The sequence below is a fragment of the Pagrus major genome, chromosome 2 (genome assembly GCF_040436345.1).
Source record: "Pagrus major chromosome 2, Pma_NU_1.0".
NCBI classification, from domain to species: Eukaryota; Metazoa; Chordata; class Actinopteri; order Spariformes; family Sparidae; genus Pagrus; species Pagrus major.
The window spans coordinates 9,085,703-9,110,136 of record NC_133216.1 but is presented as its reverse complement, the minus strand read 5'-3'; the positions used below and the strand labels follow the sequence as shown (position 1 = coordinate 9,110,136).

Here is a 24,434-nt window from a genome sequence, read left to right as displayed (position 1 = left end):
CATGTGTTGGTTGAGTTACCCTTTAAGACTAGCTCATTGGCTATTAGGTCACTTCTCCCACTATCATTGTACGATACACAAATGCTGCAGTTTGTGACCAGTAGTTGTAGAAAACACATGTGCAGCAAAGGGGAGTATGTTCCCTAAGGAGAGCCTGCACCAAGTCTCAAGGGAAAACTCAGTGTTGCATAAGATTAATGTAAGAACAACAGGTGCAGAAGATGTATGTGAACCCTTTGATCGAAAAGTCAAAAAGTCTGTCTTCTAATAAACGTTTAAGAACTTAAAAAGACCCATGATCACGATGCCCTTCATTGGCGTACTGGATTAATTATATTTAATTGACCGTGCTACACATTTGCATTGAAGTGATTAATCTTTCCACAGAGCTGTCACCCATTATGCTGACTTTACCTAAAAGATACAGCGACCACAAGAAGATGCCTCCTCAGCACCAGATTTCGAGGGGAATGGGGGGATGGGCGGAGGGCACAGAAACGAGGCAGTGTGGCAAGTTCACGGGATGCTGGGCAAATTAATCGCAGGCCTGTGCCTCCAATTAGAGCTGACTCTCTTTAATTGGTGCTGAATGGGATCCAAAGGCCCTATGCTGGGAGATATGGCGAGTCGAGAAAAACGCTCTGTCTTTCTCTCTCACATCTCACAGCCACACACACACACTTACACAAACTATTGTGTGTAGGCACACAATAAATTCACAACCACCAAGTCCCACCCTTCAGGAATTAACAAGAGGAAGCTAATTTGCATGTAAAGCAGGTTGATAGCCACAGTTGACTGGTCGGAGAGAGCAGTGGTAATGGCCTGAGATAGCACTGGGCTGGTAACCCCCTTGGCACTGCTGTGGGCACTGCTGTTGGGTGCATATGTAATCTTTGCCCCTGCAGTGCATTTATATCTTTTATCTTTTCATTTCCTTTTACCTTAAAGGTGTGTCATATGATTGTTTACGGTATTTCTAGCTCTTTGAACTGAGAAATGACAGAGTCACACAGCTGGAGCTGTGCTCAGCTTTACTAAAGGAGCTGCTGCTGTAATTAAAGGGTGTCTTTGCTCACAGACTTAGCAAAGACAGTTTATTTGGTCTTTACTTCTTGCATCTGCTACCAACTTTCAAATTGTATTGTCTGTATGTAAATGCAAACATATATCTGTATCTCTTGTGGAGGCGTGAAGACACAAACCTTATGGAGCATCAATATTATAAGTCTTTACTGTGTAGTACATTACTCATCCTAACAAGCTGACTATTGTGTTCCTGAAGCTGTTCATAAAGCACAAAAAGGCATGATAGGTTGACATTCTCACCTCACAATCAATAATTAGAACAGGAACATAAACAAATATGTGGTGAACTCTGAAGAATTGACTAGAATACTTACTCTGTACGGTAAAGCAAGTTCTTCCAATGACAATGTCTGGACAATCAGGCCCAGGCATTGTCCGGAGTTTCTCTGTCAGACTGGTTCTCACCTACTGGAAATGCTGTTTGATTTAGGCAAGGGTTGGCGCCTGGGTAGAGGGTGGATGAGGAGGAGGAAGACTCATCTACAATGGCTTTTTGTGTTGATAACATTACTACATCAACAGAAGAGTGGACAGTAATATACGGGAAACCAAAAACAAGTATGAAGCAGCTACAATCACCTCAAAATGGTCACTCACTAGCTGTGAATTCTCCAGACAATGACTCTTGCAGGCCTAAGTAGGCTAATGGCTGTGCCAAATGATTCATTTGCATTCAAACATTCAGCTTCTCTGGGTAAGGCCTTGTGTGAAGCAGCTGAAGTCCAGAGTTAAATAAGGCTCAAAAACAATCCACAGGGTACAAATGTAAACTTTAATTTTTGTAATTTCTTCTCAGGATCCCGTCTGCGCCAAGAGGACACCCCACCCCGGATTGTGGAGCACCCATCTGACCTGATTGTTTCCAAAGGGGAGCCCGCCACTCTCAACTGTAAAGCAGAGGGGCGGCCAACCCCGACAGTGGAATGGTACAAGGATGGAGATCGGGTGGAAACGGACAGGGACAATCCCCGTTCGCAGCGCATGCTGCTTCCCAGCGGCTCCCTCTTCTTTCTACGCATCGTTCATGGACGACGGAGCAAGCCGGACGAAGGTTCCTACGTCTGTGTTGCCCGCAACTACCTGGGAGAGGCAGTGAGCCACAACGCCTCGCTGGAAGTAGCCAGTAAGTGCAGCATGTCTTCCTATTTCTTCTTAGCCTCTAGTGTGGGTGTGAATGGAAGAGTTTGGGTTAAGATGCAGCTGAATAGCAGGCTCCAGTTTCCTCCACTGTTTCTGTGATCAATGTGTTCAGTGAGTTGGATAATCTCTTAGGAGATGGGCAGGATGTGTTTGGCCCAGCGGTCCCCGTAGGCCTGCGGAGCCTTGGGGGAGAAGTGGCCTGATCATTCCAGGGTGAGTGCTTCTCTAAAGGGCCCTTGGTAGGTGGTCAGGAGCTACAATGGGAACAAAGCCCTTTCTGTTTTGGCCCTGCTTCTGTTTTTTGTCAGAGAGATAGATATGAGGTTTTATATCGAAAGGAATGCAATCATTGCATCTCGTTTAGTCATCTTTTAATGAAGAGCTTTCCCACTCATTTCATTGAGGGATCAGAGATTCCTTTTATTGTCCACAACAGTCAGGCAACGACTGGCTAGCTTTGATGTAAAGTGGATGTTAGCATCTTCAGGGTCAAGACATATTAGCAAGGAATACATTTACATTTAGTCAGTGGGTATGTAATGTAGGAAGAGAAAATCCTCTTTCTAAACCGTTTAGTCTTTTTGTGAGTGGCGACCTGTGTTGACAAATTTGTTCCCATGATTATTTAAAGGCTGCTTTCGTAGGTGAGGTCAGCTCTTCAGACATATTATCTCTTTGCTCTCTTGACTGGCTGAGAGTGAAGGCTGAGGAGGAGAGCTCAGATATCAACCGCTCTTCTAGCATGCCCAGAGGCTGTCACCAACCCGCTCACTGTAATCTAATCAAGATGGGGAAAGAAAGAATTGTGTGTGTGTTTGAATGTGTGTGTGTGAGTGGATGTGAAGAGTGGGGGGTTGTGGGGCTGGGTATGGGCTCCTGGCTTTTTGAGGGTAATGGTCTTGGGTATGAGGTGTGGGTCAGACAGAGTAGTGCTGCTTGGCGTGTATTTTCAGATTTAGGCTGTATTAGTGGGATCTGTGGGAGTGTGTTTTCAATATTTTCCATCGTCAGTGTCGGTTAAGTGAAACGTCAAGTTAAAAGCATCAGATCAGAGACGTTTACAGGCTTCTTGATCATACTCTTGGTGTATTCCATGAGCCATTCTGTAAATGGAGAGTATAAGTCTCCCTTCAGATGATCAGAGAGGGGAGCTGCAGAAACACAGTGCAGAATGCTGGTCCAGTTGGTTTGTTGTCCTCATATATCCTCTGATATCTAATGCTAGCCAATTCTGCACAATTTAAATGTAATTATCCAAACTGCTTGAGAGGCGAAGTAATTTTACGAAATATGAACATAAAAAATATGAGAGAACTGTGTTTGGCACAATTTTTTAAGTTTCCACAGGTCAGAATGCTAAAAATATGTTTCCCTAGTAGTAGATGATATACAGTGTTTATTTCAGAGGTGGGTTTTTCAAGTAGAAAAACAAGACAGTTGGCAGGACTCGCGAGGACCAGAGTGCCATTGGCTCGGTCTCAAGTTTTGGGCTGCTTATTCTGTATAAGGTTCAAACAGACCCATAATGACAAGCCACTGCGCTCCAGCCCTCTCTCTCTCTCTCCCTCTCACTTAGTTGGTGTCTCTCACTCCCCTCTCTGCAGCTCATGCTTAACTACATATAATTATGTTGTCGGAGCAACCGGGATGGAACCCTGCCGGAGAAAAGAGGCCGTAGAAAAAGAAAAGGCCCAGATGCACTGAAACTTCTTTACAAGGCTCCTTTTAAACTCCAGAGTGAAGAAACTACAAGCAATAAATGTGACTCATGAGGGCATATAAGAAAGTTTTAGAGCATTTTCGATCCCATGTTGTCATTAAAGATGCTTGTCATACCTTAACTGTTATGCATTGGGCACTGTAGACAGAGTGTAAGCTGAGGGCACAACCAGGCTTTTAATTTCCAATGGAACTCCAAAGAAGGAAGTCGTGGGTTTAATTGTGTTGACTTTGCCTAGTGCTCCCCCCGCTAACGTTTTCACTTTAAAAGCTAAAAACACAACTTTTTGGAGATGTTATTCCAAGAGCGGGGCTTTTACAGTTTCCCTTACTCACCAGCGATTGTTAACATAATCCAAGTTTCAACAAGTCCTGTTTTGTCAGGCTAGGAGAGCTAACCCAGTTTGTTTGGTTTATCATTAACCACATGTACAGTGCAGCCCGCAATCTCTCTATCTCAGACTCTTAACCCAAAGCCGGCGCTAATGCATTTACCATGATTCCTGTTTGCCTTGTGTATTCAAACAAGCTCAAGATAGGATTCTCGTCCTATTAGGTTATTGTTTTCTTTGTATTAGAGATGTTGACGTCAAATAATGAACTTCCTTTGCGCACAGCGACTGCCTGTTGATAAAGAACCGGGAGCAAGACCACATTGATATTTGTCTTTCATTGTTACTGAAATGTATTTTAAACAATGTGATTATGTTTTTGTAACCCGTGCATCTTTAGATACCATTCATGTTTTCGGCAAACACTAAAGAACGGGTAATAGGGAAGGTGCTCATTCTTATTTAGCAATTACTGACCGACACATAAGCACAATACAGTATGTGTGCTGCACTCTGTATACTCTGTGAAATGTCACAGTAGTTTCCTTTGCCCAGTGCTCTGCGTGAGGCCTTGAGAGGCTCTATGAATAGCTTGTTTCTCTTTTCCTGGATGCGGAGATAGCAAAGTGAGGTAATGGACGGCACACTGCTCCACTTGAGCAGGCGATAACCTCAGGGCCTGCTGTCTAGTGGCCTGGCTGACTGCTCAGTGCTGACCGCACAGGGTTGGCTGGAGGTCTCAGATCCACACATACAGACTCCTCACTCCAGAGGCAGGGTTTACATTTTACTGCCACTAACAACAGAAGTGGAGGGATGTTTACTTGAATTTGGTCCATTGCATATAACTCCATTCAGCCAAGTTTATCTCAGAATTGCATTCATCTTCTTGATGCTTCTGTGAAGTCTCTTGTCGCCGTGTGCAGTCAGCTGGCTGTGTTGACTCTCTGGTTTGTGGGGGGAGGTCGGGGTTTCAGATGTGTCGAAGGAGGCAGAGTTCATCCTGACAGATTTGGGGCCATGCTGAAGGGTCATCTGCAGAGCGGAGGACAGTTGGCTGGCATGCGCCAGTCTAAAGGCAGCGCGGTCGCCTCCCACTGATTTGAGGACTCGCCTGTCTCTCATGCAGGAAATCCATTGTTGTACATCTGTTGGCCCTCAAAGACTTGGGGTCTTTATGTTGCCCCCCTTCCCCTCGACACATAACATCTGAGTTTACTCACATCTCACATTTCTTTCATCCATTTCCTCACCTATTTCTCCTCTTTACAACTCATTTTTTCCTCCACTGGTACCCACTCAAACAGAGCAAGCCCTATGACTGAAGACAGCATCTTTCACCACCTGGTGGCAAAGCAATTATGTATTTGTCATGGTGTTTGCTTTTCATTAACTCATTACAAGGGTGGCAATATAGTGCAACAGCTCTCTGTTTTTTGAATTTCATTGACTTGCTCACACCTCTTTCTCCATTTCGGTAATTTTAGTGTATAATGTAGACTCCTTTTAACCTCTATTTTCTGCTCGGCAAGAAAGACTTCCAAATGTAAAATGAGTCTATGAGGTGAAGAGAAATAATAAGTGACTGAGGTAGAAAAAAAGAAACGGCAGAGAATGAGAGAGCCAGAAGTGAAGGAGAAAAAAAAAATCAGGACGGCTAACCCCAGCAGAAGCAGCAGTGAGTGTGCTGGCAGTCTGCCAGGGGACTGGAGGCAGAGTGTGTTACAGCTCTGTGGCAGTTATTTGTCTCAGGGAGGTTCAGAGCAAATTGGTGCAAACGGCACAGCCAGGGTCTGCTTCATGAGTCAACATGCAGCTGAGGCGTGGGCTCCACACCACAGACTCTCCTTGGCCTCCAATCCAAATCTGTTTTATGTCGGAATGCAGACCCTTCCATAATCTCAAAGCCCAGTGGTGTGTGTGTGTGTTTCACCAAGAAAAGTCTGTTTCATACTAGTGTGAAAAGTTCTGCATGCATTCTGCTGTCTTTAAAACAAATCCATGTTTATTAATTTAACAGATAATGTATTAATTTTAGCTTATCTTGCTTGTGAATGTGTTGTTCAAGGCTATTTCAGTCCAGTGCTGTGTCTCCTAAAATTACAGTACATGGGAAACAACTGGCTACTGTCTAATTACACTCCCCACAGCACATAACTGTCAGCTCAGTGTTTGTGAAACCTCTGCAGTCTGAGATATGTTCCACACACGCATTTCAATTAGTCTTCTCTTAATCCATATATGCATGGAGCGATTTTTATCATGCGTGTTGCGTGTGGTCTGTTGGCCGTAGCATATTTAGCACTTCAGGGTGTTTGCATAAATCAATGAAATCCATGTAATTAAACCTGCAGCATCTATTTGCTGCATTCGGTCGATACCTAATGCCAGTTTCAGTGGAGAATTTCTGGGATACGCAACGAGGCCTACATCACAAAAACGTGTGCCGCCTCTCGTTGCATATTGTGCTCGTTAGCGACCTGGATACATATTTCAAAACTTTGACCATCTTGCCTGAATATGCACAAGACACATCCTGGCAGAGTTTGGCGGACATAATTGACCCAAAATGCAGATGTCACTCCGTGCTGTGACAGCAGCCTGGAGTGAAGAGAAAGACGATGCTCATGTCTCTTTCAGTCATGTCAAAATGTGTCAAATGTCACACTGATTTTGGGATTTTTCGAGCATGGTTTTCACAAACACAAAAGCGTAAACTCGCCCACACGCAGCCCTCCCCCGCGAAAACTAATACTGCCGGCTAGATGAAGGGCCAAGCGCTGAAAATGCTCACCACGGGAAAGAGAGCAGCGTAACAGCAGATAAGAGCCAGGGCAGGGAGGCAGGGCAGCTTTTTAACAGAGTTGTAGGTGCTTTGTGTGGATTTAAAGCGAACATCGGCACCAAGCCTAACGAGAATCTCACATCCAGCGGATTGAGAGAAAGTTGAATGGATTGGCTCATAAAAGAATGAAACCTTGGACAGAAAAAGATTGGACAATGCAAGACTTACTGTATTTGGAGGGTGCATGAGTCTGTCTGTATATGTGTTTGATTCCATCAATCTGTCAGTGTGTCTACACTGGTCTAGTGAACAACGTCTAGCAGAGTGTTGTATGAAGGAGGGTTTACATGAGCTAAAGGGGCAGGTGTACAGACATGGGTAAAGGAGCCTGCCCAAAGTCCCATCAATCACTCCATGCTCCACCCGTTGCTGACAGCCTACTGGGCCAGGGAAGACAGGGAAGACGTGGCCTCCAAAAGTACACCGGAACCCCCTTTATCCCTCCTTCTGTCTCTTTTCCTCTAACGGAAACATGGTGAAGACAAGGCTGGGCACTGTTTGTGATTTAGAGACGAGGAAATTAACAGAGCCAGAAATTATTTCATGTGATTCCCTGTGATTTCCACTCTGTATCTGATCATCTGTGTTAGATTGTCACGGGTTGCACCATAAAACAGTAAATATAGAGGCTTGGTGAATGCGGTACTTTTTAATGACGACATAAAATATTTCCACAGAAGGCGTAGTTTGCGTCAGTCCCTTTAGTGTGACAGATATTTAATTAATAGATGTATAATTAATCTCGCTCTCTACAAAGATGGAGGATGAAATGCATTAGATGTGCTAAACACAGCTGTTCCACACCGACATCCTCTTTTGTTTTAGCCTTTCGGATCTCCTCTCAGTGTGCATTCATGTAGGAAATGGCTGGCCTCTGTTAACAAGGAAGGGAATGCTGACTTATGGAGTCCACTTTAAGCACTTTCCTCTGTTTCTGTGAAGGTTTTCGCAGTCCATCCATTTGCACACGCTGACACTGCCCAGATACCTCAGGATGAAAAAGTAGTGCTACTGCACAGCTTTCTGTCTGGGTGTCTTCCCTAAACTCTCATGCGTCAGAGCTTTTTTTTTTCTTTTCTGGTCGTCACAGTGACTGCTTATTCATCTCTATGTAATCCCTGCCTCTGGCTATAGCACAGAACAGGATCTTGGGAGGATGGGTGCAGGGTCCCAGGATAGTGAAGTATGATATTAACATTATGAAGTGCTAGTCTCGAGCTGATAAGATACAGTATGTGAGCTCTTGAGTCCAGTGGTCCTGTACTAGCACTCAGGAAGACCGCTGATAGCAGAGTACCTTCACTTCCTCTCCTCTTAAAACCATCTATACTGTTTGTGTGCGTGTGTGTGTGCATGTTTCAGTGAGTGTGTTTTTTTTATGTGCATCCATTATCTCCATGTTTCCATATTTGTTTGAGGTGTGTCTTTGGCTCTTGTGATAAATGCTCCTGGTGGTAAGCTGTGTGTCAGTGCTTGTGAGAACCAGATGAATGTATGCTGCTGACTCTAATCTCCGCTTCTTCTGCGGAGACCTGGGTATTACTCTTGTTGTGAGGTGTAATCTCCTCTTGGTCTGAGCCTCTCCCGTGGCCAGAGTGGGCTGTGCGTATGTGTGTTTATGTGTCCGTGAGGTCCGTGCGTGCGTATGTGCTTGCATTCTGGTGTCTGGTCATATGACGAGGTGTTCTGCTCTGTGGACATGCTCTGGTTATTAAACCTTGGTTAAGCCCTCAGTTGAAACCTTCTATCATGCTCCTCGATCCGAGACGATGGAGTTAGGGAGGATTAAGGGGTTTGGAGACCGGAACTTCAGGGATTTTCTGCAAACATTTTGGCAAAGTTAGAAAAATGTGCTCAAGGGGCACGCTCAGTCCACTTAAGGTGAGCCTGCATGGACCTTGTTAGGGCCTGTCTCTTCACTCCTTACTCCCAGGAGACAGACAACCAATTCGGCACCTATTGATAGTTTTTCAGCGGGCAGCTGTGACATCTAGCTTAAGTACAGCAAGGGGACAAAACAAGACCAGAGAAATGTCAGGCACATATACTTGACAAGCTTGCTCCAAAATAGTTTCAGTTGCGTCTGAAAAATGAAACAAAAAAGTTGTGTTACTTTTCTGAAGCACAGTAACAACATTCAGTGTATCTGCATATTGGCACAGCGGCAATGATATACTAGGTTTTGGATATTTAAGTGACAATGCATTGTGGCATGATTGATGCGAATATAATAACTGTCCCGAGGCTTTGAAACATCAGTGAGGATTACCTAGGAATATTCAAAGCTTTGACAGGGGTGTGGGTGTTTTACATATACTTCTCTATTATTGTATTTATGAATCTAATGAGAGACGAGGACAGGAGGAGAAACGTCAGCTGCTGTCCCGATTCCAAATTCTCAAAAGTCAACTTGACAAGCGAGCAAGTGTGAAGCAGTTGAGGGTCAAACTCGCACTTGTCACCACAGACCAAATTTTGCACACAGAGTAGAAATGCTTCCTCACTGGTTTGTAGGTGCACAGATTTTGAGACGCCACAGATGAGCTCCATTTCGGATTTGGACGTTGAGTACCATGGCAACGGTTGAAACTGCAAAGCTTCAAAGTACTCGGGTCAGCTCTAAAGTATATGGCACACATCTATTTTGTCCTCCTCGACATGGATAGTATCTGTGATTTGTAGTTTTGTAGGGTTTGTGGAGGTGTTGAGAGGCAGAGTTTTGGTTGCTCAACAGTAGCAGGAAGACAAGCTGATTCTGCTCCGGGTTCAGTGGACTGATAACACAGGAAACAGAGTCTGGGCCACACTGCTGTATCAGCCTTTATCTGATATAATGTATGTTCCATTTCCAACATGCTATCTCCTCTTTCCTCTCCTCTCTATTTTCTATTTCTTTTCTCCACTGTGTTGTTTTCCCTCACACAGTCTTCTGTGAATTGCGAGAGAAGAGAGAAAAAGATTGAAGGGTTAGTTCCAACACCCTTGTGAAGGAGAAGGGGCGGAGAAATATGGGGAGAAAAAAAGGACATCTGAAATGTTATCAGAGTTGTAGCATGTTGCTGATCCCAGAGCAAGACAGACAGGCAGGAAGAGCTGGTGAGCTACGTGGTAGACCCAAACACTGATAACGATCGGCCTTGTGCTATCTGACTACAAATGAAATGCAGTCTACTTGCTGCTGACTGCGAATGGTCACGGGCCTGCCATCAGTCAATGACAAATGCAAACAGGGGATACATGATGGCATTCAATTGTCATCTAATTGTCCTTGGTTGCTGTGGGAGCTAATCTGATCATTAAAGCAACAATTGGGAGAAAATTAGTTTCTCCTTGTCGTGCCATGGATACAAGAGTGTGTTCTAAAATAGGACCACTATGAGTGAGAGTTGTGGCTCATTATCGCAGTGTAGTTCCTCTGGTATCCTGACCTTTCTGTAATGCTAGCCGTTAATTTCTAAGACCCAGATTTTCACCATACTAGGTCTCATGTTACAAATGAAGGGATTGACTCCATTACGGCAGTAATGATGCTCTAATGACAAAGGACGTAAAAAGAAATGGATGAACCATAAAACAACAAACCAATATTAAAGATAATTGAAAGTATGCAGGTCATATCTAAAAGCTTTAGTTCGACTTGTTCAAACATCTGTCTCCTCTTATTAACTGAGAGAATGTTGTTTACACACCTCAGGCTTCACTACATGTGCGGGGAACATAATCATCCTCAATGGAGTGTATGTAAACACATACAATAGTCTAATTAGGACCATAAGGAGAAGGGCGGCTTGACTGAGCGATGAATAGAACAGATACACTCTCACCTCCTCTTTGTGCCTGCGTGACCTTTCTGAGCAGGGTGTGGCAAGGACACAAAAGGATCTCCATGTAACCATATACTGCAAAGAGTTGGATAAAAGACAGACAGGGGGACGTCATGTGTAAAAGGAGAAAAAGTAGAGAGGATCCATTCAAAATTCAAACAGTAGTCAGTCGCTGTGGGTAAATTTGGAATAGCTGACATCTGACTCAGTGAGGCCCGGTATTGTATGACCATAGTGCTGCTGTTAGGCTCGGGGTGACATTTCTATTCTCCCTGCCAGACCTCTCTCCCTCTTTCTTGCACTAGTATCAGATTCTAATCTGTCAGTGGTGCCTCAGCTCCATTTAGGCGATTGGCTCCCATCTGATGGATGGGATAGAAAGCCCTTCAATGACCGGACGGGATATAGCTAGTAATTTTCCCAGAGTTCTTCACTTCCTTCAAAATAGCTTAGCATTTGACTCTTATCTGTTTTAGTTTTCAGCACATTTTTGACCAGTATCCTAGGGCTGGTCGATATTGCCTGAACATAATGTCATTAAATTTTTAGGCTATATCTTGAATATCTTGATATTGGTCTTTAAAGGTGCAATTTGTGAGAATTGGCCACCTCTAGATTTCATGCTCCAAACAAATAGGGGGCAGCACATCACCAGAGTAACCACTAACTGCTGCTAACTGTAGTTAAGTCAGTTGGACGTGTCTTTGATATGATATCAAAACTCTTATTTCTCCACATTCTGTAGATAATTTTAATTCATTTTTGAATTTTTAATGTTTTTAACAAAAAATCCTACATACAGCACCTTATCACAGTGAGTTTTATGATAAACAATCATATCCAAAACTAAGAACAAGTAGAACAGTCTGGTAAGTTTAGAAAATGACATCTCATTATTGTAATGCAGCCTTTAGGACCAGGAAAAGACAACACTTACGACACATCACGATACAATGATATCCAATATCTAAGACAACATATACTCTCATATCACGATAACAATATAGTATCAAGATATTGCTCACAGCCCAAAAATATCCCTTTCTTTTACTTCTACTGTAGTGATAAACTATCATAAAGTAAGGCAATGTCCAACTCTACTACTCCCCTACAGTTACAATATAACCATTAGTCCATGTTTGGACTGCCGATAATCTTGGTGTGGTAGCAGATGATCTCGGGACCTGGCCTTTGCGTCCAGTCTCATTTTTCCCTGCCAATGGGATTATCGGAGAGTGCCGACTCTGCAGGTGGAGCCGTAAGTTAATTTGCCCCACTGTTTGGAGCTATAATAGCTTATTGATTGCCTGACAGAGATGCAAGACGCAGCGTAGAAGGGCACAGAGAGGGTAGAGAATAAGTTAATCATCGCTCAGTGTGTTGCCAGGATTTAATCACATTTCCTAAGGATCACCACTGCCATGTAAATTCATTTTCAACCTTAGGAGTCGGAGCGACTGCTCGGTGAAAGGGGGGGACCCTGCTGATTTCGTGAAACCTTTCCTCAGCTGCGGTCTGGTCCCCGCCGGCCTGGTGCTCCCTGCCCAGCACCCGCCTCAATCCTGTGGGATGCGTGCTCCCTGCCCAGGGGCCCAGCTTAATTCATGCTAAGCTGTGTGGGTTAATTTTAGCTATGCTACCCAGCGGTGACCTCCATCTGCTATAGCGCTGCTCAGGTTGTCTGAAAAACATCAGCCTGGCCTCCACGATTCAGACCATAACTCTCAGACAGCTGCTTGGGCCATCACTCATTTCTTCCACTACTCTTTCCCAGGCCTAAGTGCTCCTGTGCAGTGTGTGCATGTGTATACAGTATGAGCGGGAAGGTCTGTGTGTTTCTCAGAGGAACTCTGGCCCATTAGCACTGCCATCATATACACATTCTCACTACGGCTTGTTACCTGGAAACTGCACATGCTGCTTTTATTTGACTGGTGGCCCTCTAGCTGCCAGCACAGATTGAGAGAATGCTCCCCTATTTTAACAGCTTTGAGCAAAGCTGCCGTTAACACCGAACCCTACATCAGTGCATGGGCTGTAGCAGAGTTGGATAACTGTTTTAACTGTTGCTCGCCAGGACTATCATTTAGAACCAAAATCCGCTGCCCACCGTGCTTACTCTCAGGGTATCACATTGGCTTGTGTTTACACAGAAAGCAGGTTCAGCAGCGGTTTGAGTTTGCCCATGCTTCAGCCTGCCTTCTATCAATCTGTCTGCACCCAAACGCTCAGCTAACCAAAAGCAAAACAATGGCACAGAGAGGAGAGAGGTGAGTTAGTGAGATAGTGTAAACACAGAGACAGAGAAATGTTGACCTTGCACCCCGTTACGTACACACACTGCCACTGACCTGATGGGCAAATTCCTATCTGGCAACAACTGGAGCAACATCTGGAAAAACTGTCCACTTCAACTTAAATCTAGACCTCATCAGGTCTCATCACCACAAGGATTCCAGGTACAACATACAGATTACACTTGTCAGAAAAGCCTTGATGTGATTTAAAATAATTGCACGGAATCTGGCGCTTTGAGATCAAACGCACAGAAGGAGCGATTGGGAAGAAACAACAAAGACAGGGATAAATTGTCCAATAGAAAATAGCGGACAAGCTGCAATTAAGCTTGGGATGAGAGAGTAGATGGAGGTGGCTCCAGTTGGACGGAGAGTCTCTCTTGGCTCACGAGGGGAAGATAAGGGGACAGGTGGTGTTCTGTTCTCTCAAAGATCTCTGACAGCTGGCAACTCTCTTGCTATAAGCACGCTGCCATAGAATGCATGTGTGCGTGTCCCTCAGAGTGTGATGTGCATGTTTGTGTGACATTTATTTGTGTGTGCGTGTGTGTTTATAGCTACATGTGCCTGCATTCGGTGGTTGTTTGAGCGCCTGCCAGCAGAGATATCTCCCTAAAGTCAGTCTCAACTCTCATACCAAGGCTTTTTTTTGTACTTTCCTTGTTCTTTTTTCTGCTCACTGGCAGCCCTGTGGCACTGGGCCATGTTATACCAGACTGTTCTACTAGGATATTTGTCTTTCTCTGTGTAAGGGCTTCAGTTTTAAGCAGAAAATGTGTGAAAGCCTAGCAGGTTGATTCCTGTTCTGACCCAGTTCAGACTCTAGGAGTGGTCTATTAGTGTTCTCCAGTCTGATTTTTGCATCATTTTACTTCTCTGCCTTTTTATGTGACTTCAGTGCTTGAGAAAGACCTGGCTGCACAAGAGAGAGAAAATGCCTCTGTCTTGTTTGTATTTCTTTAAATGAATCACAAGTGTCTTGGGCCGCAGTAAACCCAAGATGTTGCAGTGTTCCTCCCGGCAAAATAGTATTGGGGGGGGGGGGATTGTTTTGCATATGTACATACAAATTAAAAGGTATGAGCTGCTAGCTTGTTAAGTTTGTGCTGTAGGAACCAGGGTAGGGTAACTTGCCATTCTCAGCGTGTAGGTCGCCAGCTCGTTGCTGATGTTTTTTTCTTGTAGCGAAGGACACTGGCCCCCCCGGTGCCCCAATGTTCAAAAAAACGCAGCAAAGTACGCTCTTGGATGCCCCTATGGTAAATAAAACATGAGAACGCACCATCTAGGGAGCCCTTCCAGTACCCTTTCTGCACACTAGTACCCCACCGCACACAGTTGGTGCCCTTTGAACTTTTTTGCCCCTGCTCCTCAAATATCCTGAATCCGCCACTGTTTAGGGGGATTTTGAAAAAAAAATCCCCCTTTTGAAAACAGTAACATGCAGATAGTGTCATTGAATCTCTTTAAAGGCACAGTATGTAATGTCTGCCGCCAGTAGTCAATGGTAGCCAACAGAGTGGTTAGCTAGGTAGCTCGCCAACACTGGGTGTTTCCTGTGTTTCCCCAGAAGTTAAAGTAATTAGAGGGGGTAAAGTGGATATGACGCCATTAACAGGCAACTGAATGAAATAAAAATACAGATTTCATTGGGTTTGAACATTGTTGAAAACATTTGGGATAATGTAAGTAAACAACTCAACAAAATATATGACAAAAGTCTAGTCTTTTTTAAAGATTGTGATGTGGTAATGTTTGGCACATATTGCGCCTTTTAAAGCTGACGAATGGAAAAATTTACATTTCCCACTCTAGTCTAAAAAATTCTAGGTATTCTTTTGTGTTAAGTTTGCTTTTCTCATAAACTTGATTTCATGACCAATGAACACTTTTCCATGCAAAGCAGATGCCGGGATAACAAATGAGCCAAGACAGCAGGGACTTAAAATTCCTTAGTGTTGGCCTGGCAGTATGTAGTGTTCATGTACTCTGGTTAGTCCAGAGTCCTTTACTGTGTTGGCTTTGGGCTCGTTCCACATACAGCTCTGTGTTTGATCGGGCGGTGTAGCGGTAGCCACTGAGAAGAGCTCGTGTCATCTCAGTGGCAGACTGCTTTTGTTTGCAGAAAAGAAAAAGAGATGGTACTAAATGGGCCAGAGGCGGTTATTTGCTGTTGGCAAACAGACACTGTCCTCAGTGGTGAAGCACTCAGTTGCCACTGTGGCCTGACAGCTGGCTTTCATCCCCTGGCGATGCAGAGTTTGTTCACAATGCAAGTCGCTCTTAAATGTAATTCATGCTCTTAAACTCTTCATGGCAATCGCGCTCGGGTGGAGAATAAAGATTCCCCTCCAGCGCTGCTTTTGGTCAACAGAATGGGAATCCATTTCTCAGACCATTATTGATTGATGTCAACTGTTGTAAGTGCTGTCTTTTTTCTCTGTGTTTTGCCAGTGGTTTCTTTGAAGCTGCTGTGATTCCTTTCAGCTTCCAACCTTCAATGGAACAGTTGGCCTGCACCTGATCCATTGATGTTTCACGCCCCAGAGGTCACCTTGACTAGGATGCCCTCTTTGTGGCGGGGGAACTTTTTTCATATGCAAAAATAAATGACAGTGTTTTAAGATGAAAGAGCTCTCTTCACCAGCACCATCTGTATCCACTCTCCACCTTTCTCTATATATATTGCTCCCCACCTGTCTTGATTATATGCTGGTACCGCCACCACATATGAATCAACGGTGAAGGGAATGTATTCCTGATCTAATCAGCTGTTAAAGTAGTCCCATAATGTCACTGAATATCCCTTCAAGACCATAATTACACTTACCCTCAGCCCATCGGGCACACATATTTCATCATTTATACTGATTGACTCTATCAAGATTCCTGTTAGCTTATTCTCTCTGAGATGTGCATCTCATCAGGCAATCATTTAAACTGAAGCTCTTTGTAATTAACTGTTGTTGAGACAATTCTGCAGATCAATAATTTCTAATTGCTTGGGGTGGTTACACACACACACAGACACACACACCCCTCTTAATTGAAATTGTTTATAAGACGGAAGGGTCCTTTTGTCTGTGGTAAAATAACAGTTATGCTTGTTTAAATTTTCACGCAACATTTAGCACTGAGATTCAGTTTTCAGTGTCTCTGCTTGAGGCATATGTTCAGTATTTGTCCTTCGTGAGAGTGGCAATGTTATTTCTCTGAAAAAAAACTGCAGAGAAAGCAGTCCTGCAAGAGCAATGACTAGGTCACGCACGACTTGGACTCGTTTTAGATTCACAAAAAAGATTTTCTGCTGCTTTACTTTCAAGCTTGAATTGTATCAGAAAGTATGGTTTCCTTTCATCCCGCATAAGATTCCAACTATTTCCCCTTGGGCAAAGCCACATAAAGCCAGCTTTGTCCTCCAGACTCACAGACATTATTATAGCTGTCCTCATACGACTATAAATATATTCATTTTGAACATCAACTGCCATTCATCTTGACCATAAAGTTGTAAAGCGTCCCATAACATTCACTTTGGCATGTACAGAAGGACGCAAGGGAAATGTCAGCGTTGATTTTCTTTCGATACAAAACTGTACATTTGAGTCTGTGCACACAAGTGTTACAACAGTGTGTGTGTGTGTCACAGTCAGATGGCAGTCTCACAGTTTTGTACTAATTCTGGTCGCCTGCCACAAATCAGTGTAACTACGGCGAGCGTGTTAATTCAGTATTTTCTCAAGTTTATGTGTGAATTTGTTTTCCGACTTGATAAAAACAGCGTCTCTTCCAATTTTATTTATACCACAAAACAAGTATGCGTGAGAGGGTGTCAGGATAGTCGCATGAAAGGTGGAAAATTGTGGTTGTCTGGTCAGAGGTAGAGAAAAATGTAGGTCAGGTTCTCAGCAGACAACTTTTTCGTCCATGTTGTCTGGAAACTGTCACAGGAGAGAAGATCAAGGTGACCATTTTGCCCGTTCCAAACAACCCTGGAGCCTGTGGCCATTGGCCGCTCATTCCTGAGGGCAGGCAGAGCAGAGCATAAACCCTTAAAGCAGGTTTTAAACAAACAGTCTGGCGAGGAGCACGGTGTGTGGCTTTTCTCCTCAAATGCCTGTGTCTTCCTCTCTGCTGCTCTCCAGAGCAGTGTCTGATTTATCTGTGCAAGGTGAGATAAGACTCTCCCTCAGCCCGTCTGTTAATCCTCTCAGCCACAGATGCAGAATGAGCATCTATCCGGCTTGCAGACAAAAGGTTTGCTGGATGGAAAAAGGTAGACAATAAATACACATCTATATTACCCAGACTATGGATTTTCTGAGGAATTTGGTGAAGTAATTGGAAAATATTTTATCTTAACAGGTTCCCCATTGGTCATGGGGTTCTGGAATACCTTTAAGGAGACTGGGAATGTCAGGGGATTTGATGAATTTTCAAGTCAAGGATTATCAAGCCATTTTTCAAATGGGTAGTTTTAATTTAGGTTCTCTTTTCTCACTTTTCACATAAGTCGTTTGAATCTGGTTTTCTCTTTAGCGAGACCAGATGTTACAGAGTGCGAGTGTTTATCACTTTAGAGCTTTTCCGAGCTGCAACCACAACAAAACAGGGTAGACTATAATTTTTAGGTCATACAAATTCTTCTTCCTCGTCATGAAAAGTCACGGAATATTTCATCCAAGCCCTGGTGTGACCCTGCTCCCAAGGTGCACACTGCAGCGCCTTATAGCCAGATTTTTCCATACAAAAATCATAGCTCCTCTTGGTCCCATTTGATCTGTACCGAGTGCTCATAGTTGCTAAGTACTGTCGGGACTTTTGGGACCATTTTCATCGGTCAGCTTTGATGTCAAGTTAAAAGACTGTTCGGGTGCACTACTGTAGAACTAAGTTAAACAGATGCTCGCTAAGTATTTTTTTTTTTTTTTTTTTGCAAATGATCACAAGTGAGTTTGTGGAACAAAGTGAGACGGATGAGACCCACGGGAGAATCTTTCAGCAGAGATGTGGGTGCGTGTGGAAGTGTGGATATGTGCACGTTGGATGTATGGACAGACACCAGATGAAACCGATTTATATGCTCGACGTGCCTGTATTCATCAGGGAGCTTCGGCATCACTCTGTCCTGCTGACAGCATCGGCCTGTAATTGGCTGACAGGCTGAGTGAGTACCTGTTCTATTGGTCCAGGCCGGAGACATTTAACTGATACGGGCAATGCCACAGTATGGCCCTTGGGTCAGGAACACAGTGATACATAGACAGTAAACAATGATGAAGAGAATTAAAATGACTCATATTTCTTGGGCTGCATTCCACCCACCATGCCTGAACTACAGCGACAGCCCCCAGCTGCCCTTTTCTAACCAATTTAATTCCTTTGTTCCTCATCCAAAGAAGTGTCATCACCATATTTGCGAAAATTACAGGGATTGGCATTGAGATAATGAAATTTTGTTGTGCAATGCGTATTGCTCAGGGTAGAATTACACTTTGGGTGATGAGTGAAAGTAGATGGAAGTGGTGCTTTAATAGGGTACAGCTGTAGAACATTAAACTAGCTGGATGTCATCAAGGTAATCAGATGAACTGTGCTATCAAGCAGAGTTTTAATGAAATACTCAGAGTGATCTTCACTTCAAAAAATTCAGCTTTTTATGGGAGCTGAATGCGTGCTGGGGAGGACTTAGTGAATGGAAATAATGGGAAACATGACAGGTACAAGCATGATCACTCATTATCACAAACCTGTGCACCTGTCGTACATGCACATGGATACCGTGTATCTCTAAGTTTCATAGACAAAGTACACAGTGTTCAGCAATGGAAATGGAAGCTCTTCAGCTGCATCTCTTTGATGTAGTAGACAAAAAGCAGGGATAGTGTCCCTGAAGAGCACTTATGTTCAGGATACATCCCTCCCCCTCTGAGGCCCAGCTGCTATCATTTTTAAAAGCAGGGTTTTTACTGTACAGTAACTACCATTTACATGATAATGCTCCTGGGCTATATAAACCGCTAACACCACCATGTATTCCACTCTTTTTCCCTCAGTGTGGTGCCTGTCATTATGCCGTGCATACTGGCACAGGACTGAATGCTAAACGAGTGATAAGAATAAATGGAGTGGGTTTTGGTTTCCAGACATCACAGGTCCTGCTGTCCTCAGTATTTTGTTCCGCAGCAGTGTGGTCCTGGTGATCGGCCTCCGCTTGGCGCTTGCTGGCGACTGGTATCTGTCAGTGAGAGGGTTGGGGGTCCTCAATCTCCCTTCCCCTTCTTTTTGACCTCCCTCCTTGCACCTTTAATCCTGTCTGTCTCTGTTTATAAACTTTATACATTTTGACAGCCGGTGTTGGGAGAAAGGCGGGTTTTTTTATCCTCCTGAGCCCCACTTCCCCACTTCTCAGCCAGCAGGGAGAGACACTTTAAGGGCTTAAAAATAATCACTCGCTGTTTTCGGTGAGGGGCTTTCTAATTGAGCCTTGACTGGCCCCTGAATGTGACCGTGCTGTCTGGTTTCCATCCCGGCACTTGATTGAAATGGGAAAAGTAGACGGAGATTCGACTCATTCTTATTTATTTATGTTCGGTCGTCCCCTGTTTTGCATGGCCCAGCGGTGGATTAGCACTCTATAGATGGGTCCACAGCGGAGGGGCCCCACTTCCCTGACACACTCAGGGGGGCTGGAATGTGCAACATACCGCCAGGACTAATGGTGTATGAGAGGGGGGTGGTATGAGCTGTCTACCTCAATACACCTCTTGCCGCTGCATTTCTCCAATTCTCAGCCTCACACTGTTTTGTCCTCCCGGCTCTGAAGAATAGCAGCATTGTGGAGATCACAGCGCAGTATGAGTCTCACTTATGACACTGGCCAGAAAACGGACGCTTTTAGGTGAAAAAGACCTCTCGTAAACAATGTTGACAGCATGCTTGTGTACCAGGAATAGCGAGCAGGATGCTGGATCTTTGTAGGTTAAACACATCTGTCAGGGCCACAACACTGCATCCATTTATTCTAGTTTTACATGCTGCATGCTGTCAAACTCTGACTGACAGCTAAATCTGCTGGCTTATATTAGAACTAAGCCACTGTCTAATTGAATATTAGTTAAATCCTGGCCATACTACTGAGATTTGACCTAAAAAAGAAATCTGTAATTGTGGAGTACTGTGCCCCCCGAAGCCTTCTACTTTTGTTTTTATTTAATTAGGTTATTCAACTTCTTTCAGCCGTCATCTGAGGTCTTTCTCGAGGAACAACTGTATAGCTGTGCCTGGTTTTTGAAGATGGTTTGTCAGTTAGACAATAGTTTTTGAACTCGGATGAATCTGAAAATTGTGCACAGATCATCTAGCATCATTAGCTTTGTGCACAGCACACAACTATACACAGTATAAATAAAATATCAGCACGAGCTTTGTTCATCTTTTTAGTATTGGCTTTGGCCTGCCCGCTGAAAATATCTCTTCGCTGTAATAAGGACAAAGTAAGAAGTACTGTTATTGGAGCTAAAGATAAAGCAGAGAATTGGTGCCATGTGTTAGAATCTATGGAGAGTTACACTGACATCTTCTCTGCATAATGTACTTTACATGAGCTGCCTGATTAATGCAGAGGAGCATTTAAGTGGTGCCAGGAGGACATCAGCTGAGACACTAGAGTTGTTTGATAAAACATCTCTAATTAAAATCTGTGTTCCTCTCCGCTGTTCTTTGTACATATTATGTGTATTTTACTTAGCTCTCTCGGGAGCAAGATAAATTGCATTCATTAAGCCCGCATCCAAATGAACTATTTCTCTGTGTCTTTAGTAATATTTGTTGCAGTAGATTGCCATGCCTGCTAATTGAAAGGCTTGTTAACTAGGTAACAGCCAAGAGACTTCAAAAACCCCATCTGTATCCCTCAGTTGTTCCTCCACGTGCAGATGTCTGCTGCAACTGTTCAGTTTTGTCCTCTGTTGGTCTGTGGAGATGTGTGTCCTTCAGGGGTGTACAGGGAGCTGTGCAGCAAAGATACAGGTCAGTAGTCTGAGCGTCCCTCTGGTAGCAGCCGGAGACTAAGGGAGACGGCGAAGGAGAGGCAGTACCATTACCTCAGCCAGTGATGGTAGCAAAGGGTTTTTATACGATTTGAAGTTTTATAAGTTCTCCCTGTAGATGCTTCTCCCATTGCAGCCTCACAGTCACCCTCTCACTCTATCCTCCAAACCACTCTGCAGTAAAATTAGATTTTATGATTTCGGGTCATTGCAGCCTCCTGAATACTGTATACCAGGGATGCATAAAAAATTCTGGATACTTTGCTCGAAAACCACCACAATGTGTGAGCAGTAAGTTTAGAAATGACAGCATGGAGTTCTGTTCTGCTCTTTTATTTCTGTTCTGGATTTTAGAAGTTACCACATTTTTTTTTTTTTTTTACTTCAATGCCACATCATTTGGAAAATGTGAAAGATAGAGAGCGTTTTAATGACATAAAGGGCATTTTTAAGAAATAATTAAAGCAACAGACAAACGAACGGCAACTAAAATGCCTCTCGTGTACCTACCCATGTAATTTGGTAGACTTTTTGGGGGGGAAGAGGAGGAAACGGACATGATGGATGTATGGGGAGACTCATCTTAACATTCTCAGCAGGGGTGCCAGATAATGCGGGCCACTTAGTAACTACACAGGAAGGGAAGTGGATTTTTTTTTTCCACACAGCCTGTTATTTACAAAATCTTAATGCCAGATCTCCATCTGTTAAAGCCAAATTACAGCAGTGCTGCACATAATTCCTCTGCATTCAGAGAGACTTTCATTTTGTGTATATTATAATTGATAGGCTACATCTTAGTGAGTACTGAATATACATGAAAATGTAGCATACTGTAGGAGTGAAACTAACACTGATTAGTGAATAAAACCAGCTTGAAGAATTAAAAAAAAGAAAAAGCATTTATTTCTGTAATTGCGGCCGTTTTTTTCTTTCTGTCTTCATTTTCTCTTCCTGGCTCAGTAGGAGACTCTCTGCCCAAGCAGTGGCAGAGTTGACATTTACCCCTCCTGTAGACAAAGAGCGCTGGCAGAGTGAATGGGGAATGGAGGGAGTAGCCGGCAACTCCGGGGCACAGGCCAGATGGATTAACTTGAAAGGCATGGCATTGTAAACCAAATTCAAATTAATCCCTTTTTTGTGTCCCTTGATGGAACAATGGTTCTTTCCTGGGCCTCAGAGAGACATTGACGCCGAGGGGAGAGTCAGGCCTTCACCATATCCGACACTCTATTCACATCGCTGCTCTCAATTACCTGCCACAGAAATAAGGCACTCTCTCAACACTGGAAAAAAATTACCTCCCATAATTCAAGGCAGGACCCCATGAACAGAATATATTTGAATACTAATTTACAAATCGCATTTTATAGTAAATATGCACCTCTGGAAACTAGTTTCATTATCTGCCCTGTATGTCCTGGTCTGACTTGCATTTTTAATGCAAACGTGGTGTCAGGATTTCCATATAAAATAGTTCTCAGGCCGCTCGGCTCTGTCCACTTCTTCGGAGGGCACGTCTGTTTCCCCTGTGGTTCTGACTAGCTGACACAGCCTAACAAATAAAAGTGAACTCTGTGCAAGACAAAAACCCTGAACCCTCCTGACCCCACCCCCTCCCATCGCCCCAAAAGTTCTGTGTTTTACCACTATGCGACCAATATTTTATTATGCAGTGCGGCCTCACCATCATTATTGTAAGAATGTCCCTGTCTGCCAGATTTTCTCTGTTTCCATTGTCTTTCTCAATGACCCGTGCCGTTTCATATTCTGTTTCCTTAAGACGTTTTTATGGGGAAGTCTGTTGGTAAATCACTATTAAATTCCTTTTGGAACCGCTTCTTAATTCTTCCTCCTCCCCCTTATTTGTTTGTGTGTGTCTTTGTGTGTGCGTAATGCGCAGCAGAAGTAGGACAAGAGGTCCCACTGTTACAGCTTGTATTATTTGACGCAGCCATTCATTAATTATCTTCCCGCCGCAGTCTTCCCTTGCGCTCATTGTTTCCTCTTTTTGTTTTTTGCTTCAAGCACCTTGTTTCACACTGTTCTAATCCCGGCTCTTTGTTAAATCATTTGCCGATCCAATATCCCTGGGAATCTGTGAAAGAATAGAGAGAGCGCAGTACATGTGGCTACATATTGAGTGTCTGGATCTCACACGTGCTCTGCCTCGCTTCATCTAGGCAACCAGAGGAAGTGGGGACTGAAATTTGAAAATCCTTTAGTGAGATAAACTGTGATTGTCCTCACCATGAGGAGGGACACATCAAGCGGAGAATAGATTTCTGGTTGTCACTCAGTGCTCTTTTTCTTTACACATCTGTCCCTGAGGCTTTTTGATGCCGACTGGCTCTGAGGACAGATTTACGTTGCGTTTCAGTCGACCAGAAATGTTTGGATTTATCACCAAAGGCTTTGAAGGAGCTTGTACACACACACACACACACACACACACTCACATACACGTAGACACCTCCAGCTCCTGAAAGTCACACATGCTTTAGCTCTGCTGCCCTACTCTGTTGATGGTGGACTAAATGGTCCATAGCGGTGTATATGCATCGCACCTCCACTCATTGGTCACAACCACTTGCTTTTTATTGAACGTACCTGGTTAGTCCATACAAATGTTGACTCATATATCATTGCCTATCAGTGCAGCACAGTTTATTGCCGTGTCATTTAAAGTACTTGCTTTTGTCCTCCTCCAGCCTTTACTGAAAACATGTTCTGCAGAGATGCACAATAATGTCAGCACATCGTCAGTATTTGCTGATAAAACCAGGCCAACAACATGACCTTTAATTATGTGCAAGTAACGCGAACCATTGATTAAATAGTTTATGAATTTGTACATTTTCTCCATCTGCCAGAGGTCCATCACAATAAGATCACTCTACATGAGAGACTTTATTTTCTTTGCAAGTAGATCGAAAGAAACATGCATATGGCAGTCGGCCAAACTGAGTTGGAAAGGATTGGCATATTGGCTTTTATTATTTTGCTCATGGATTAACAGTTTCGGTCATTTTTTTTTAAAGAACAATAGTCAAAATGCTCTGATTCCAGCTTAGAGCTTCTTAACTGTGAATGTGTTCTGGTTTCCTCTGTGAGACAAGACATTTGAGGGACTTCAT

At 43.7% G+C, this 24,434-nt stretch overlaps 1 protein-coding gene across 3 annotated transcripts in view; it reads left to right on the top strand.

Annotated features, from left to right (window-relative positions):
- robo1 (roundabout, axon guidance receptor, homolog 1 (Drosophila)) overlaps positions 1-24,434 on the top strand; it is a 134,810-nt gene that overhangs the window by 15,755 nt on the left and 94,621 nt on the right. For all 3 annotated transcript variants that reach the window (XM_073491017.1, XM_073491025.1, XM_073491007.1), the window contains exon 2: positions 1,886-2,212. In XM_073491017.1, the coding sequence (XP_073347118.1) occupies positions 1,886-2,212 (327 nt within the window). The remainder of the gene's footprint in view (positions 1-1,885; positions 2,213-24,434) is intronic.